Source organism: Callospermophilus lateralis, chromosome 8, assembly GCF_048772815.1.
Source record: "Callospermophilus lateralis isolate mCalLat2 chromosome 8, mCalLat2.hap1, whole genome shotgun sequence".
Classification (NCBI taxonomy): Eukaryota; Metazoa; Chordata; class Mammalia; order Rodentia; family Sciuridae; genus Callospermophilus; species Callospermophilus lateralis.
In genome coordinates, this window is record NC_135312.1 from 66,591,293 (window position 1) to 66,606,996 (window position 15,704).

The 15,704-nt window shown below is 34.6% G+C and overlaps 1 protein-coding gene across 4 annotated transcripts in view; it reads right to left on the reverse strand.

The window, feature by feature from the left end:
* Positions 1 to 296: 296 nt before the first annotated feature.
* The window catches only part of Mapk10 (mitogen-activated protein kinase 10), a 154,594-nt gene continuing 139,186 nt past the window's right edge, over positions 297 to 15,704 (reverse strand). For all 4 annotated transcript variants that reach the window (XM_076864011.1, XM_076864010.1, XM_076864009.1 and 1 more), the window contains 3 exons: positions 13,212 to 13,275; positions 10,791 to 10,868; positions 297 to 439 (listed from right to left, as the gene is read on the reverse strand). In XM_076864011.1, the coding sequence (XP_076720126.1) occupies positions 297 to 439; positions 10,791 to 10,868; positions 13,212 to 13,275 (285 nt within the window). The remainder of the gene's footprint in view (positions 440 to 10,790; positions 10,869 to 13,211; positions 13,276 to 15,704) is intronic.

Here is a 15,704-nt window from a genome sequence, read left to right on the forward strand (position 1 = left end):
AAGGCTTCTCTAATTGTGTTTGATCTGCTTTCTGTAATAAGCATCATTGGAAGGGGACCAAAGCAAGAGCAACTAGAAGTTAAATAGACATTTGAGCTTAGCTGCATTACAGAACTTTGGAGAAGAAGCAGGCTGAAAGATTTGTTTCAATTTTAGGCTTGGATTCTCTCCCTTTCTGATTTCTTGACATTTTGTGTCTGCATTTGTGTGTGTGCATGAGTGTCTGTGTGTGTGTATGTGTGTGTTCCATCATATCATCTCCTGAAGAACGCTGGGTTTCGCAGGCAGGCGGCTAGTCACCTGCAACAACCCAGGGGTCCCGCCGAGGCTTCCAGGCTGCTGTCAGTGTCAGATGCCAGGGTCTGGTCGGTGGACATGGAGGAGATGTCATTGACAGACGAGGATGGAGGGAGACTCTCACTGCTGTTCACTGCTGCACCTGTGCTAAGAAAATGAAGACCAATATGACTAAATCTGGAACCAAACCCATCTGAATTCCATTCACAATGCTTGGATGGCCAAATGCAAGACAGACGTCTAGTCCATCATTCATTCCATGAACCTTCATAGAAAAACGGATGCAGGGAAAAATCTTGATAAAACAATACACAGTCCCTAGGTACCAGTTATTCACAGGCTAGTGCAGTGGTTATTACATCTCATTCTATATTAGAAATCACCTGTAATGCTTTAAAAAAAAAAAAAACCTACACACTAACATCCACTCACACTGCCCTCCAATACCCTGAAACCCCAGTACCTCTAATATTGCAATGAATTGACATTAGGTGAGGCCAAGGTTTTGCATTTTTAAATAGCTCCCTAAAGACAGGAAAGCCTATCAGGGATTATAAAACACTGGTTTATAGAGATAACAGATAAACAAACCTGGGATTGAATCTCATCAGGGATTAAAAGACATTGGTTTATAAAGAAGACAGATGTTAGGGTTTAAAAAAAAACACTAGTTTATAGAGTAGACAAATTATCTCAATTGTTGGGTTTTATGTTTGTTTGTTTTTTGGAGTAAGTTCAGGGGCACTTAACCAGTGAGCCACATTCCCAGCCCTTTTGATTTTTTTTTATTTTGAGACAGGGTCTTGCTAAAGTCCTTAGAGTCTTGCTAATTTGCTTAGACTGGCCTTGAACTTGCAATCTCCTGCCTCAGCCTCCCAAGCCATGGGGAATATAGGCATGTGCCACCATACCAGGCCTGATTGCTTTTAATGCAGGAAACTTTTAAAAACAAATACATGCAAGGGTCCTGTCCCATAAATATAGACAGAGGTGAAGTCTAGGAATCTGAATTGGTTGAAGATTACAACTCTAGCAAAAGGAATGTATATAGAGTAAATTTTACTACATAGTCAGTAATATGACATCTATTAGATTTAGATCTGAAACGTCCCCTAAAATTCCATGTGTTAAAGACTTAATTCCTAATACAGCTATATTTAGAGGCGAGGATTCTGGAAAAAAAGTGATCAGACCATGAGGGCTCTGACCTCATCAGCAAATTAATAATCTGATGGCATTACTGGGAGGTGGTAGAAACTGTAGGGGGTGGGCCTCATTGCAGGAATGGGTCTTTGGGGCATGCCCTTCAGGACTTTATCTGTACCTGGCCCTTCTCCCACACCCCTACTCTTTTTCTTGAACTGCTTTGTGCTGCCTTGAGGTGAACTGCTCTGTGCCACCGAGCCCTTCCACTCTGGTGTTCTGCCTCACCTCAGGTCCATGCTGACCACAGAGTGAAAACAATAAAGCCATGAAATAAAATAAAACTTTCCTCCTTTAAGTTGTTTGTGTCAGGTAATTGGGTCACAGAAACAAAAGCTGACTAACACAAAACCAAACTTAAAACCCATGTAGAAAAATGAAAAACTTAAAACCCATGTAGAAAAATTTGATGAAAGGTACCCCCCCAAAAAAAAGAAAGAAAGAAAGAAGCTAGATATAGAGAGCACGCATTTTGATTATGTGTATACTCTGCAACAGGCTTGCTTACCTAAGGTCTGCAAATAGAGATTCTGCAAATAATGCTGAATTATGGACTTAGATTAATTTGGAAAATTCTTTTATAAATTTGTCTGACACATAGTAATATAAAGATTTCTAAATTCTGAGGGGAAAAAAGTGTTCAGTCAAAACTTGCTGAGTTGCAATAGCATTGAGAACAACAAAGGAAAATAAGCCAAAGGCACTATAAAATTAAATTAAACCATAGCACACCAGAAGCAGTCAACTAACCTTTTCTTTTTCTAGATTCTTTTTATCTAAGCAATATGAGTGGTAAAACGCATGCTTTGTGAAATAGTTTCCTATTAAAAATATCTCCCACATAATCACCTAATAAAACAAGAGGCAAGGAATTCTCACTAAAATTGTATTTGAGGAAACATAATATGCAAGATCTTTTTGGTGAAAAATAATAAGTTAATGATAGCATTATCATGTTGACTGAACAAATCAGAAAAAACTAAGGAAGTGGCACATACACAGAATCTTTTCTCCTGAAGTAAACACTTTTGCCTATGGGAAAAAAATGTGCTCAAATGTTACAGTATCTAGGAAGGACCCGGATGCATACTCTAAGACACATTGCACATATCCTACATGTATTTCAAAGCTTTACTTGTTAATTATGAATATTTATATAAATATGGGAAATATAAAAATTAACAGGGAAAAAGGTCAATATGCAGTAACTCTCAAACTGAGAGTAAGAACTATTCAAATCTGTTGGTACATTTCCTTCTAGTCCTTTTGCTAGGAAGTTTCCCTAGTTGTAATTATTTTATAGGTATTTCTTTGAATCCTAATATTTTCATACACAGAAAAAACTTAGATTTTTTCATGATCTTTAAACTCCTAGAATCATTAATATTGCCTAATCTTAAATGTTTCTAGAAGATATTTTTAACATCTTGTTATCTTTCCATAAATAAGCACCCTCATCAAATTAATGTGTAATGTAAGCTTATCTGGTCTCAATTTATTCCAAATTTACTTAATTAAATCCCTTTTATAAATGGTGTGGAGCTAGTTCATTTCCTCTTATAATAAGATTTTATATACTACTTAGCCCTTACATAGTTCAAATAACTAACTATGCTTCTCCCCCTATTCTGGATTAAATTAGACCATCATCTCTTGTGGGTTTTCATATGGTCAAGTCTCTAATAATTTAATATCACTTTGAAGGACTTCACAGAATCCTATTCAATTTTCTCATGTCCTTATTAAACACAAGACTCTAATAAATGCCTGATCAATTGTGGACCTGACAGAGTGAGATTGCTTTTTTCTTACATCCATTTGACTCCTGAATGATATATTCTTACATTATAGATGGTTTTCAAATCATGTTACTACAGTTTAGATTTAGTTTGGATTTGAAATGTGAAATTATACCTATATATCTTTATGTAGCCATTTTATTAAAATATAAGTCAAATACTGTATGAATTATAAATGTAATCTGCCCAATTCAATGTTTTTGGTACAGAGATACACAGATATAACCACATCTATTTTGTAGCACTTTTATCACCCCAATAGGAAACTCTGAACCCCATTTCTCACCCACCCTCCAACCCAAGGCAATAACTAATCAACTTTTTGCCTTTATACATTGCTTATTCTGTATATTTCACATAAACAGAAGGATACAATATGAGACCAGTAGTGACTGTTTTTTTTTTTCCACAAAGCACAGTGTCTTTAAGTTTCATACTTGCTGTGGCATGTGTCACTATTTCATTACTTTCTATATCTGAATAATAGTCCATTGTATGGACATATTACATTTTGCTTATCTTTTTATAGTTGTTGGACATTTGATGAACACTTGTATTAATTTTGACTATTATGAATAACGCTGTTATAAATATTTGTGTCCAATTTTGTATGAATGTTTTCATTTCTCTTAGGTATATACCAAGGAGTAATATTGTTACATCATAACGTAATTCTATGTTTAATTCTATTTGAGTTTATCCTTTATGGGGAATGGCCAAACTGCTTTCTAAAGTGGGTGCACCAGTTTAAATTCCCATCAGCAGTTTTAGAGATTCCATTTTCTCTACAACCTTACTGTTACTTCTTTCTGTCTACCTTTTTGATTATATCCATTTCAGAGTATGTGTAAAAATAGATCTCACTGTGGTTTTTGTTTTATAATAGTGATGAGGATCTTTTCATGTCCTTGTTGCTCACTTGATATCTGCTTTGGATAGTTTCTTCAGATCATTTGCCCATTGTTTAATTAGGTCACTTTCTTTTTTTATTGAGTTGTAAAAGTTCTTTATATAATCTGGTTAAAAGTTCCCTGTCAGATGTGATTTGCAACTTTTTTGTCTTTTTATTTTCTTGAAAGTGTATTTGAACAATGAACATTTTTAATTTTGATGAAGTCAGATTTATCTATATTTTTTTGTCACTTGTGCTTTATTTATTTATTTAATTTTTTGCAGGGGAGGAGTGGGAGTGGGTACCAAGGATTGAACTCAGGGGCACTTGACCACTGAATTCAGGGGCACTTGACCACTGAGCCACATTCTTGCCCTATTTTGTATTTTACTTAGAGACAGGGTCTCATTGGAGTTGCTTAGTACCTTGTTGTGGCTGAGGCTGGCTTTGAACTCAGGATCCTCCTGCCGCAGTTTCCTGATCTGCTGAGATTACAGGCATACTTTTGGTTTTATATCTATCTTTTACTAATCTAAGATCATGAAAATTCATTTCTGTTTTCATCTCAGACCTTTATAATTTTAGTTCTTATGCTTAATGATAATTATAACTTTAGTTTTATGGTTCATTTTGGAGTTTATTCTTGTATATGCTATGAGGTAAGGGTCCACTTTAATTCTTTTGTAGGTAAATATTCAGCTGTCCTAGCACCATTTATTGAAAAGACTATTTTTGGCTCATAAAATTGTCTTGACATCCTTGTCAAAATCAATTGATCATAAATGTGGGATTTCTGATCCAATTCTATTCCATTGACCTTTATGGGTATCTTCATGCAAGTAGCATACTGTCTAGAATATTGTGGTTTTATTGTAAGTTTTAAAATCAGGAAATGTGAAACCCGAATCTTTCAAATGTACTCTCTTTCAGGATTCTGTTGGTTATTCTGTGTCCTTTGCATCATTTCCATTTGAGTTTTAAGATCAAATTTCTTAAAAAAAAAAAAAGACAGCTGTGGTTTTTTAAAATTGTGGTTAATCAATCTCTAAATCAATGTAGGAAATAGTCACCTTAAAAATATTAAATATTTAAATTCATAAACAATGGTATATCTTACCATTTATTTAGGTCTTCTTTAATTAATTTTATTTCAACAGTGTTTTATAATATTCAGAGTACAAAGTTTGCACTTCTTAAACTTATTTCTAAGATTTTTGTTTCTTTTTGGTGGAATAATAAATGGAGTAGTTTACTGTTCATTGCTAGTATGTAGAAATACAACTGATTTATTTTAATAAAAATTTTCAATATCAATGGACTGAAAATTAAACAGATCAATTAAGTACATATAAATAGATTTAATGATATATGTATACATATATATAATGAATATTATAGTTGATCAAAACGTCAATCAAATCAGGGAGATTTTCTTTGTCACCATACTCTATTTGAATTATAATGAAATAACCACTTTGAATGCTTTCTCTTAAGATATTAGGCTTTTTTCTCTTTTCCTAGCTGGGGTTGATTTGTAGACATGTTATTGTCACAAATTAAAGCTATGAAATTACTCAAACAAAGGTGAGATAAGGCTTAGCTAAGTCTCTTTATAAGAACACAATTTAATCTTTACAAATAAACAGGAGTCCATATCAAGGACAGCTAAAGAAATCACACAAATAAGACTGAGGAAATTTCCTTAGCAAAACACAAATTTACCTCTGTTAATATACAGAACAAAGCCAAAGTACTTTTCAGGAAACTCTTCATAAAAAGGAGACCATGCTGTAGATTGTACTTATAAAACACACAATCTTACTGTAATTATTTTAATAATCAGCATGTTTTCAGCACACTTTTGGAATGCTCTGAGTTAATAATATGCCATAACACAGAAAACATTCAATAGTATTTTGTTAAACTGAGTATAAAATATTCTTGAATATTTTGTGTGTGCCAACTCAGTAGGTTCTGTGCAGGAAAGAGTTCCTCTCTGTGTTGTGTCATGGTACCCTTTTGGTACACTATGTGCTGTGTGCTAGAGCTAGCTTTTAGTATCATTCTAGAACCAATCATTAGCATCTCTTTCCAACTCTACATTTACTGATGTCACATTGGGAGCCTGAAATTGTTCACAGAGTATATTAATACCACAGAAGTTGGTAAATGTTTCTAATCAGTTCTTTCATAGGTTTTTGTATGTTTGTTTTTTAAAGAGATGGTTGTTAAATATTAACCAGTCCACACTGTCAGATGAAAAATTTTTGCTTTGGCATAACTTCTTGTATCGCATTATAATATATACCTATTTGAGGACAGCCTCTCCTGGCTTTGAGATGACCCATTCAAGTTTATTTTTATGTAGGTAATAAACAAGCTTCGTAAATCATAAAACCATACACAAATAAATAGAATGCAATGTGGAACTTGGCTTCAGGTTAATTTACTGTTGGTCAGTTTGTAAAAATCTCTTAAACAGAATTGAACTGAATTGAATCTGATTATAATACATATTTGCCTTGGATATCCCAGCAATGGATAAATATCCTTTATCCAAGTGCTACTCAGGAGGAGCCAGTACAGAGACACATTTTAAAAGATGTTTTGCCATAAATAAGTCATTATACATTTTCATTGATAAAATGGTATCAAAAGGAACTAAAGCTACTAATTGGTTTGCAAACGAGGAATATTAGCTACATTCAACTTTACTTTAAAAAATTAGGTTTTATGGAATGAAGTAACACTAATGAAAATTTCTTAGATGGAAGTTATCTAACCTTAAGCATTCCTTATTTCAGGGGACAATGTTGTTTTGCTTTTTAAGGGAATTATTTTGCTGACAACACCTCACACCCAATATCTATCTATCTCTCTCTCTCTCTCTCTCTCTCTCTCTCTCTCTCTCTCTCTCTCACACACACACACACACACACACACACACACACACACACAAATGTAGATACAGAGAATTAGAAGAAAAATTAGAAGGCAAAGATCACAAAGAGGAATTCTCTATTTGCATAATCTTCAGCCTCTCAACTTGTTTGAGCTTAAAGCTCATAAATAAATAAATAAAGAGATAGATAGTTAGATACATAACATATATTCGACTGGTGACTCAAGCTGGTAGAGATGAACTCAGTGGCGGAGATTATTGCCCCCCCCACCCCAGGGAGGAGGGATGTATATTAAAAACACCTGAGGAGCTTTATCTTTGATTTGGAGAGTTTGAAAAATCTCTGCCCACCTAATCCTATGCATCCTTATCTTAGTGCATCATTATAACTTGAAGAACTTTCCTTCCCTGGAAGACTAGAGGGAGGGAACAAATCACATTGTAGAATAAGTTGGCCTCCTATATTTGCTCTAGCTCTAACATTCTATGACAACCGCTTTTAGAGGAAAATTAATTTCTATTCATAGATTACTATTCCCTCAGCAGTCTTTACAAATCAATTCAGGAAGCATGCAGCTATGCTAATCTTGAAAATAAATCACTCTGCAAGTGAAATCAGATAGCAGAAAAACGAGTATAATTATTTATTTAGGAATGCATCTGAAGTTTAGATATATTGATATACAGCAATTCCATCAATAAATTTTAAACCTATAAATTCTTCTGCAAATGCACATTGAACTTCCCATTTACATTTTTAAAGCATCTCTATAACATGAGTTTGGGTATTAAAACCATTTTGTCCCTGAGGAACTGCATTAACTTACTCTTTTGTGACAGTATTCCCAGTATTACCATAAGTGAATATTTAGAAAGTTTATATTGTAAGATTACTTTATCCTAGCTATTTACAAAATTAAATCTTCTATGCAAATGTTAATAAGGAAAGGTGTCTATAATGAAGAATGCAAAAAAAAAATGTGACTTTTCAAAAGTTTCTTTTAGTAATTGCCTTTTCTTTCCAGAATAGTTTACCATATTCACACACACTGGTGTGTCAATAAACTTTTAACAATTGGTTCTCCAGGAGAAAAAAACATGCCCTGATTTGTAAGACAAATCCATGTTGTAAATTTCTCCTGGCTGGTTTCAAATACCAACATAAGGTTAATAAAGTCACATTTGGGAAAAGATGTACACAATTGGTTCTCATGGGCTGACAGAGTTAGCTGTAGCATACAACTAATGTGCAATGTCTATATGATGCAAATATATACAAACATACATTAATATGTCAGTGCAGTGAACATATGATTTATCAAAATTGTCATGAATATTTTCCCTGTAAAGTCATTTAATGAAAGATGATTGTGGATTCACTCATTTGAACTATAAATTGATTAAGTCAATCAACTGTAGTTTAAGAGTATATGTATAAAGTAGATAATCTTTGTTACAGGCTGTTGGAATGGTTACAAAAATAGCTTAGTCTTCTCACTTAGGGAGAAGTTAAATGGAATATTTTAGAATTAGTCATTAACAGACTAAAGTAAGTGGGACTTCAAAAAAAATTGTGAATCTATATTTCCCAAAATGAATAAATCAAATGACCACCTCAAAGCAGCAAACCTTTATCTGAAGCATGGACAAATATCAATAGCAGTAATTCATGCACTTGATAGTTGACCAATTTATCTTCATGGAGACTAACAGGGTGAGTTAATATTTATAATCATAATATAAAAATATACTAACTTGCATACTGTATTAAAGCTATGATACTATCTTGAATTCTGTCTTTGGAATAGCACCAAGAAGCATGCTGAGAGAGGAACTGTTTTAGTCAGCTTTTTCACTGCTGTAAATAAAGGACCCAACCAGCACAATTATAGAGGAGGAAGAGTGTATTTGAGGGCTCATGGTTTCAAAGGTCTCAGTCCATAAAACATTGGCTCCATTTCTCAGGGCTGGAGAGGAGACTAAACATGGCAGAAGAGTGTGGCAGAGGAAAGCAGCTCACATCATGGTGATCAAGAAGCAGAAAAAGAAACTCCACTATCCAGATATGAATATATACCCAAAGCCATGTCCCAATTCCCACCTCCTCCAGGGACACCCTACCACTTCAATTGCCACTCAGTTAATCCTTGTTAGGATTAAGTCACTCATTTGGGTTAAGGCTCCTGTAACCCAATCATTTCTCCTCTGAGCCTTCTGGCATTATCTCACACGTGAGCTTTTGGAGGACACCTCACATCCAAACCATAACAGGAACAGAGTGGCAATTTCAAATTAATAAATATTTATTGAGATGCTATTATTTCATGGCCCAATACTCAGGCACTATCCAGTACACAAAGGTGAATGAATTCAGTTTTCTCAATAAACGTATGTTCAATATGGGGTAATAAGATGAGAGGTCCAATATTTAAAAGACAAGGACTAGTAGGAAACACAGGATGGAAAGATCCTATTCCTTGGGAAGATGTAAAGTCACCTGGGACAAGGTAGTTATGGGATGACTGTTGGGAAATATGTTCTAGTCATTACAGGAATTCTTAAGGAAGAGTCTTTTTGCCTTAGCAAGTGACATCTTAAGGCATCTTTGAGTTCTTTAATCAGATGCAAATAGAACATGCAGTAAAGTTAGAAATCGTTTTTGCAGATTTATATTAATCCAGGTGCTAGAATGAATGATTAGGTAGGGCAAAGTAGGGGACAACTCCAATGACTCCCTTTGCCCTCCCTGAGGAAAGGAGACGAGATCGAATTGGATATTGCCTCAAGGCTTCGGATGAGAACGCTATGAAATAGGTGCAAATTAGCTATTTAAAAAGGCATATGATGTAATTTATTAATTCATCTTATATCTTTTTACACCTGTTTGTTAAAGGTAGAACAACAAATCAGTTTTCCTCTAAATTAGTCATTTGCAGCCTACATCCTTGCTGGAATGTGCTGAGTGTAGTTTAAAGCTAAAAGCAAACGATCACATTTTCTAAAACTTTTATATTCAGAACACAGGCCTTAGGGAGAAAGTAGGTTCTTATTAATAAGTGCAAGTAAATTATTTCAAGTAGTCTTAAAATACAATGCAAGGACCAGTTATATATATATATATATATATATATGTTATATCTAGCAGATATGTTATATTGATATATGTTTATATATAAAACATACATTAGGAGATAAACACACACATATATATAATAATGTATATTATATATATATGACTATATATATATGATTATATAGATAGCAAATTAAAGGTTTCCCAAGCTGGCTTTAATTATAGCCCATTTTGTTAGATGCTTCAACTATTGTCTTACAAAGTTTGGGGAGAGTCCAAACATTGGAATGAATGAGGAAAGAGGTCTTAACTGGAGGGATTCCTGACCTCTGCACTGAATTGGTTATGAAAAGAGCTTTCTGGCTCTGTTTCCTAGGAACATTTACCCTTGAACCAGTCCATGTTAACAAAAATTCTTCAGGATTCATTACTCTCTTAAAATCAATATAATCCAGAATGAATATCACACCAAATATCAAAATAAATTAAATAAAATCATAGAGAAACAGTCCTGCAATATTTGCTCATATACTCGGTAAGCAATGCTATTGATTGCAACCCCTTCTTAGAACCAAAGAAAGCACCCAAGTACTGATTAATTGGTTATTCACTGAGAGTGAGTACCTGAAGGAGAAGGTTGTCCTTTTACTACGCCATTTTTAGTCTTTTCTTCTGAACTCATCACTTCCTTGTAAATAAGTTCTGTAAGAAACATTTATTCATGTTATTACAGTATAAAAACCAAAATTTTCCTTAATCAGAGAAATTTATTAGTTAATTACAAGTAACATTTTCATGGGGTTGAACAAATTAGAAAAATTAATTGGGATCCCTTTACTCCGCTATAATTTTTTGTGGGGGTGAGGGTTAGGCAATAGCTTTTTTTGTTGTTGTTGTACTTGACAGTAGAATCTAGCTTGGAAGATTTATATAGAGTATAACTTAATTCTACTTAGACTACCATTCTTGTGGTTGTACATGATGTGGAGTTACCTTGGTCATGTATACAAATACAAGGCTAGGAAAGTTATGACTGATTAATTCTACTGTCTTTCCTATTCCCCTCCGCCTCCACTTCCCTTCGTTTCCCTTTGTCTAATCCAATGGATTTCTATTATTCCCTTTCCAACCTCCCTTGTTTTGAGTTATCATCCACAAATCAGAGAGAACATTGGACCTTTGTTGTTTTGGGGATTAGCTTATTTCACTTAGCATGATATTCTCCAGTTTCATCCACTTACCAACAAATGCCATAATTTCACTCTTCTTTGTGGCTGTTACTCCTCTCTTTCTATATTTCTGGGCAAATGGCATAAAGCCAGGCAAAAGTATGTACTCAAACCAGTTGAATCAATAAATATATATAAAATACACATGTTTTCTGATGTCTTTGGATGGGATGAGAGGGTACTCCTGATATATTCTACTGTTATCTATGAGAATTTTAATGGCTCTGTGTTTGAACACCTACTTTTCTTTTATACTTACACCTTAAGAAATGCACAAATTCTCATAACATTAAATTATTACCAATCCTTACAACTTCTATCTTGTACTTCAAACTTTCTTCCAGATTCATATCTTAGATTTGTAAATCTAAACATGTCTAAAACCCAACATACAAAAAATTTATTTTGTTCATTTCCAAACTGGCATCCATTTTGGGGTTTCTCGTTGCTATATTTAAACTTGGATATCTTAATTTTTTTCTTTTTTCTTTCTTTTTATTTTTTGTACTAGAGATTGAATCTAGAGGTGCTTGACCACTGAGCCAAGCACCTTCTGAAGTTACTGAGGCCGGCCTCAAACTTGTGATCGTCCTGCCTCAGCCTCCTGAGTCACTGGCATTACAGTCCTGCACCACCATACCTGGTTTCATTTTTTTTTTCTCTCCTTTGCTAAAAATCACTCAGTCCTATGCATTCTTGGTTTGTAATGCCATATAATTAGACAATCATCATCCTTTATGATTGTATTTCTTTCTCTAATTTAGTCTATGTCCTCTTCAAATAATGTCTATATCCTATCACTTAGTTACTCATGAAGCCTCAATAATGTCTTCCTGTTCTTACTTAGATTATAGCAAGTCTTTCCCATCTACTATCTGGTGTCATACTTACTGATTCACATTATGTATAAGCTCATTTTTTCATATTCACCAACATGAACCCTTCACTAGTAGAATCTCTTAACTCTCTTTTTAACATTTTGGTTTGTTTCTATTATTTGTTTTTCTCTTATATATCCCATTTAGTATTTTCCTTTTCCCATTTTATGTTTATTAATACCTTCAAAATATCTCAAAATTTCCTTCCCTTCTGATGTCCCCTGTATGTTTTTCCCATTTTTATCTGATCTTTTGATATCATCTGTAGTTGGTTTTCTCATATTTATTCTGAATTATAGTTATTCATATTAATTTAACAATTCTTTACATGTTTGCCATGTTTTGTGGTTTTGTTTCAATCTCAGTATAATCTTGAGGATTCAGTATGATTTTTGAGAAGTGTTGCTTTTTAAAAAAGGATTAATGTATTCACTAATGTACTTATTAAGTAGAAGTAAGCCACTATTTTCTATTTAAACACTCATGTTCTATAAATACAGTGAATAATTCACATGTTAAATATTTTTACTTTGTAAAGTCTAAAAACATCTAAAACTTAATATTAATTTTATGTTTTATAAGATAATTATATATAAGACATGGAAAGTTTAACTTTGAAATTTTGAATTCTACCATGATAAACTCTTCAATAGTCAATACTATTTAAAAAGTTGTCAAAGTAAATTAATTATTAAGCAAATGTGATATTGCTATTAAGATGAAAAAATGGATGAAGTTTTAGGAACTCTGAATGGTCTAAGATAGCAGTGTAAAAATCCTCTTTTACCAAACTGCTTTACAAGGAAAAAATCTTGATATTTTTTGATATTAAAAATATCAAAAAAAAAATATTAGTATAGGATTTAGGAAGGATCAGCTGCTTTCTTTATTCTGTTTCACTAAAACAAAAAGTATCCATTCAGCAGTACTAGAATCACCTTTCCATTCTTCAATGGTGTGCTCTCTTTCATCCAGCTGTTTGTCATATATCTGAGGTGGAGGCTGCAGAATAAAAACAAAGAATAAATTTTGAAAAATCATGCAAACATAACTAAAGTCTGACATGTAGGACAATATCTTGTTATTCACCAATTTTGGTGGTGATCTCAATATAATTTAAGCTATGGGATATGTACCATAGTTCAGAAGTGAAAATCTTCCAAAACTTATGGAAGATTTGCTTTTCTTACAATATTTGCTGCTGATTAAATAAGGCAATGGAACCCAAATCCTGAAACTCACATCCTAACACTTTCTGATTTAGAATCCATCCCTCGGCAACTAATGGCTGAATATATATAAAGCAAATAAAACTTTTGATTTAAAGGACCCATTAATTGCTATTTCCTCTCCTATAACAGACCCCTGCTAAAACTCTCCCAGAATGATAAGATCTTACTCCATTTTTATATTTTCTCTGAAGAAAGGCTTATAATGTCTTTAAATAGACCATGGTTCTGGTCCCCAATATAAAGAAATATCTAGATTAAATTAACTATTGTTCTTGGAACATTGCCGCAGTCTGGCTGGGCACAAATCACGAGCCACTCACAGCTTTGTAGATTCAAACAGCAATTCTTTATTCCCGATCTCACACCGGCCTTCTACAAACACGTTCTGGGGAAATCCACGTCCTCTGCCCAAATCCACCACTACTGGGCTTCTGTCTCCCAAATATATTCTGAATCCCATGAGAACTCAAGGGGAACTCAGGCAGCAAGATACGCCCTATTCTAAACTGGGAATGCCCTAATCTCGGATTATGCTAAACCGGGAACACCCTTGAGCAAGTTCACCTTACATGCAATGTCGCTGCAAAATGTCCTATTTCCACAAGTCCTTCCACTAAAGAAACATGGGGGTACGCTGGCAAGGAAATTGTCATACCTACTTGGCTGATGGCTCCCAGCAGAACATAAGCTACCTTTGTATGTAGCTGTATGCCCCATTTTTACATGGTTTTAATATCTCCTCACCTGAGGCATATAAAGCTGCAAATTTTTCCCTGTGTTAGTCATCTCTGGGAGGAATGGTGACAGAGCCTCAGTCTAACTTATAAAGTTATCTAGCTCCTCTTTCTATGTGGAGTTCAGATATAAAAAAGGAGAGACTTTCATAAACCTACATGCCTTCAAGAAAGGAGGTTATCAAACTCCCAAATCTCTTTTTCCTAATATTTGACTTAGAGAGATCTAACATGGTAGCTGGGTAGCTCCAAAGTAGATTAACAGACATAGAAAGAGAAACAAAATCTCTTGGAAAAGCATATCACTCTGAGGTAGAGAAAGATGGGCCAGAAGATCTGCACCAGCTGACATTGGAATGGCTGCAGAAAAGAGCTATAAAATTCTGGCACATGAGATGGGGAGCCTAGAATTCATCCTTGTTCAACATTCCAAAAGCAATAGGTTTTGCAAGAAACTGAGAGTAACTTAATAAAAGTGACTCACACCTGTTAGAAAATGAACCCCTCTAAAATGGCTATTGTAAAAAAAAAAAAAAGTCTTTGGATTAGACTTTTAGAGACACCTCTGGCTTCTGTAAAAGGTTCTCTAGCTCATGAACAGCACCCAGTGCCTCAGTTTCCCCTCTTTACTGCATTCAGAATCTCAGGTAGCATGACTGATGATAGAACCCAAATGTTAATCATAGCTCTGGCAGACTGGGGCAGCTCACATCCTGAAGATGTAGCTGGACATGAAACTAGAAGACTATGACCAATTGTGGTGAGGCAAGTTGCATAACTGAGTTATTGAGAAATAACTACTGATGGAGCCAAACATTCCTTTAGCACCGGTGCTAGCTACTGGGGCAGAAGACTTTAAGTGCTACTGAAGTTGAGATGTGACTAGCTGAACAGTGCTACTCAGCAGTCATCAGCACACTGACAAAGAAACAAAAGAAGACCTTTGTCCTTCTCCACAGCACTATTGAGAACACACAAATTGACCATATGAAGGTAAGGGATCTGGAGTTATCAGGTGTTGCCCATAGGACTTCATTGGGGGAGGTCCTTCTACCTCAAACTATAAAGGACTCTCAAATTATAGGAATAAGATGATTTAATGAGTAAATAAGTAAAACGAAGATATTTTTGAAATGTTGTGAAACTTTTATCTAAATCAGCTGATGCAAGGCCAGACTCTGTTTTTGGAGAGATGCTTTGCCAAGTGGCAGGTTTCCTGCTGTACCTCTTCCTAAGAATGTGTAATGCTGTGGTGAGGTCCCCATCCAAACGGCTTTGTCCAGAATCCCTGTGGGACAGTTTGTACAAGCTTTCAGACCCGCAGAGCTCTGTGCATTGTTGGCACCTCTCTCCTAACAATAGATCAGGCTCTGGATCCTGTATAACTGGCTTCCTCATGCAGTGTATTTTTCCATTGAAGTTTCAAAATTAAACATGGCTCAAGAGTACAGTTCCTGCCAAAGTT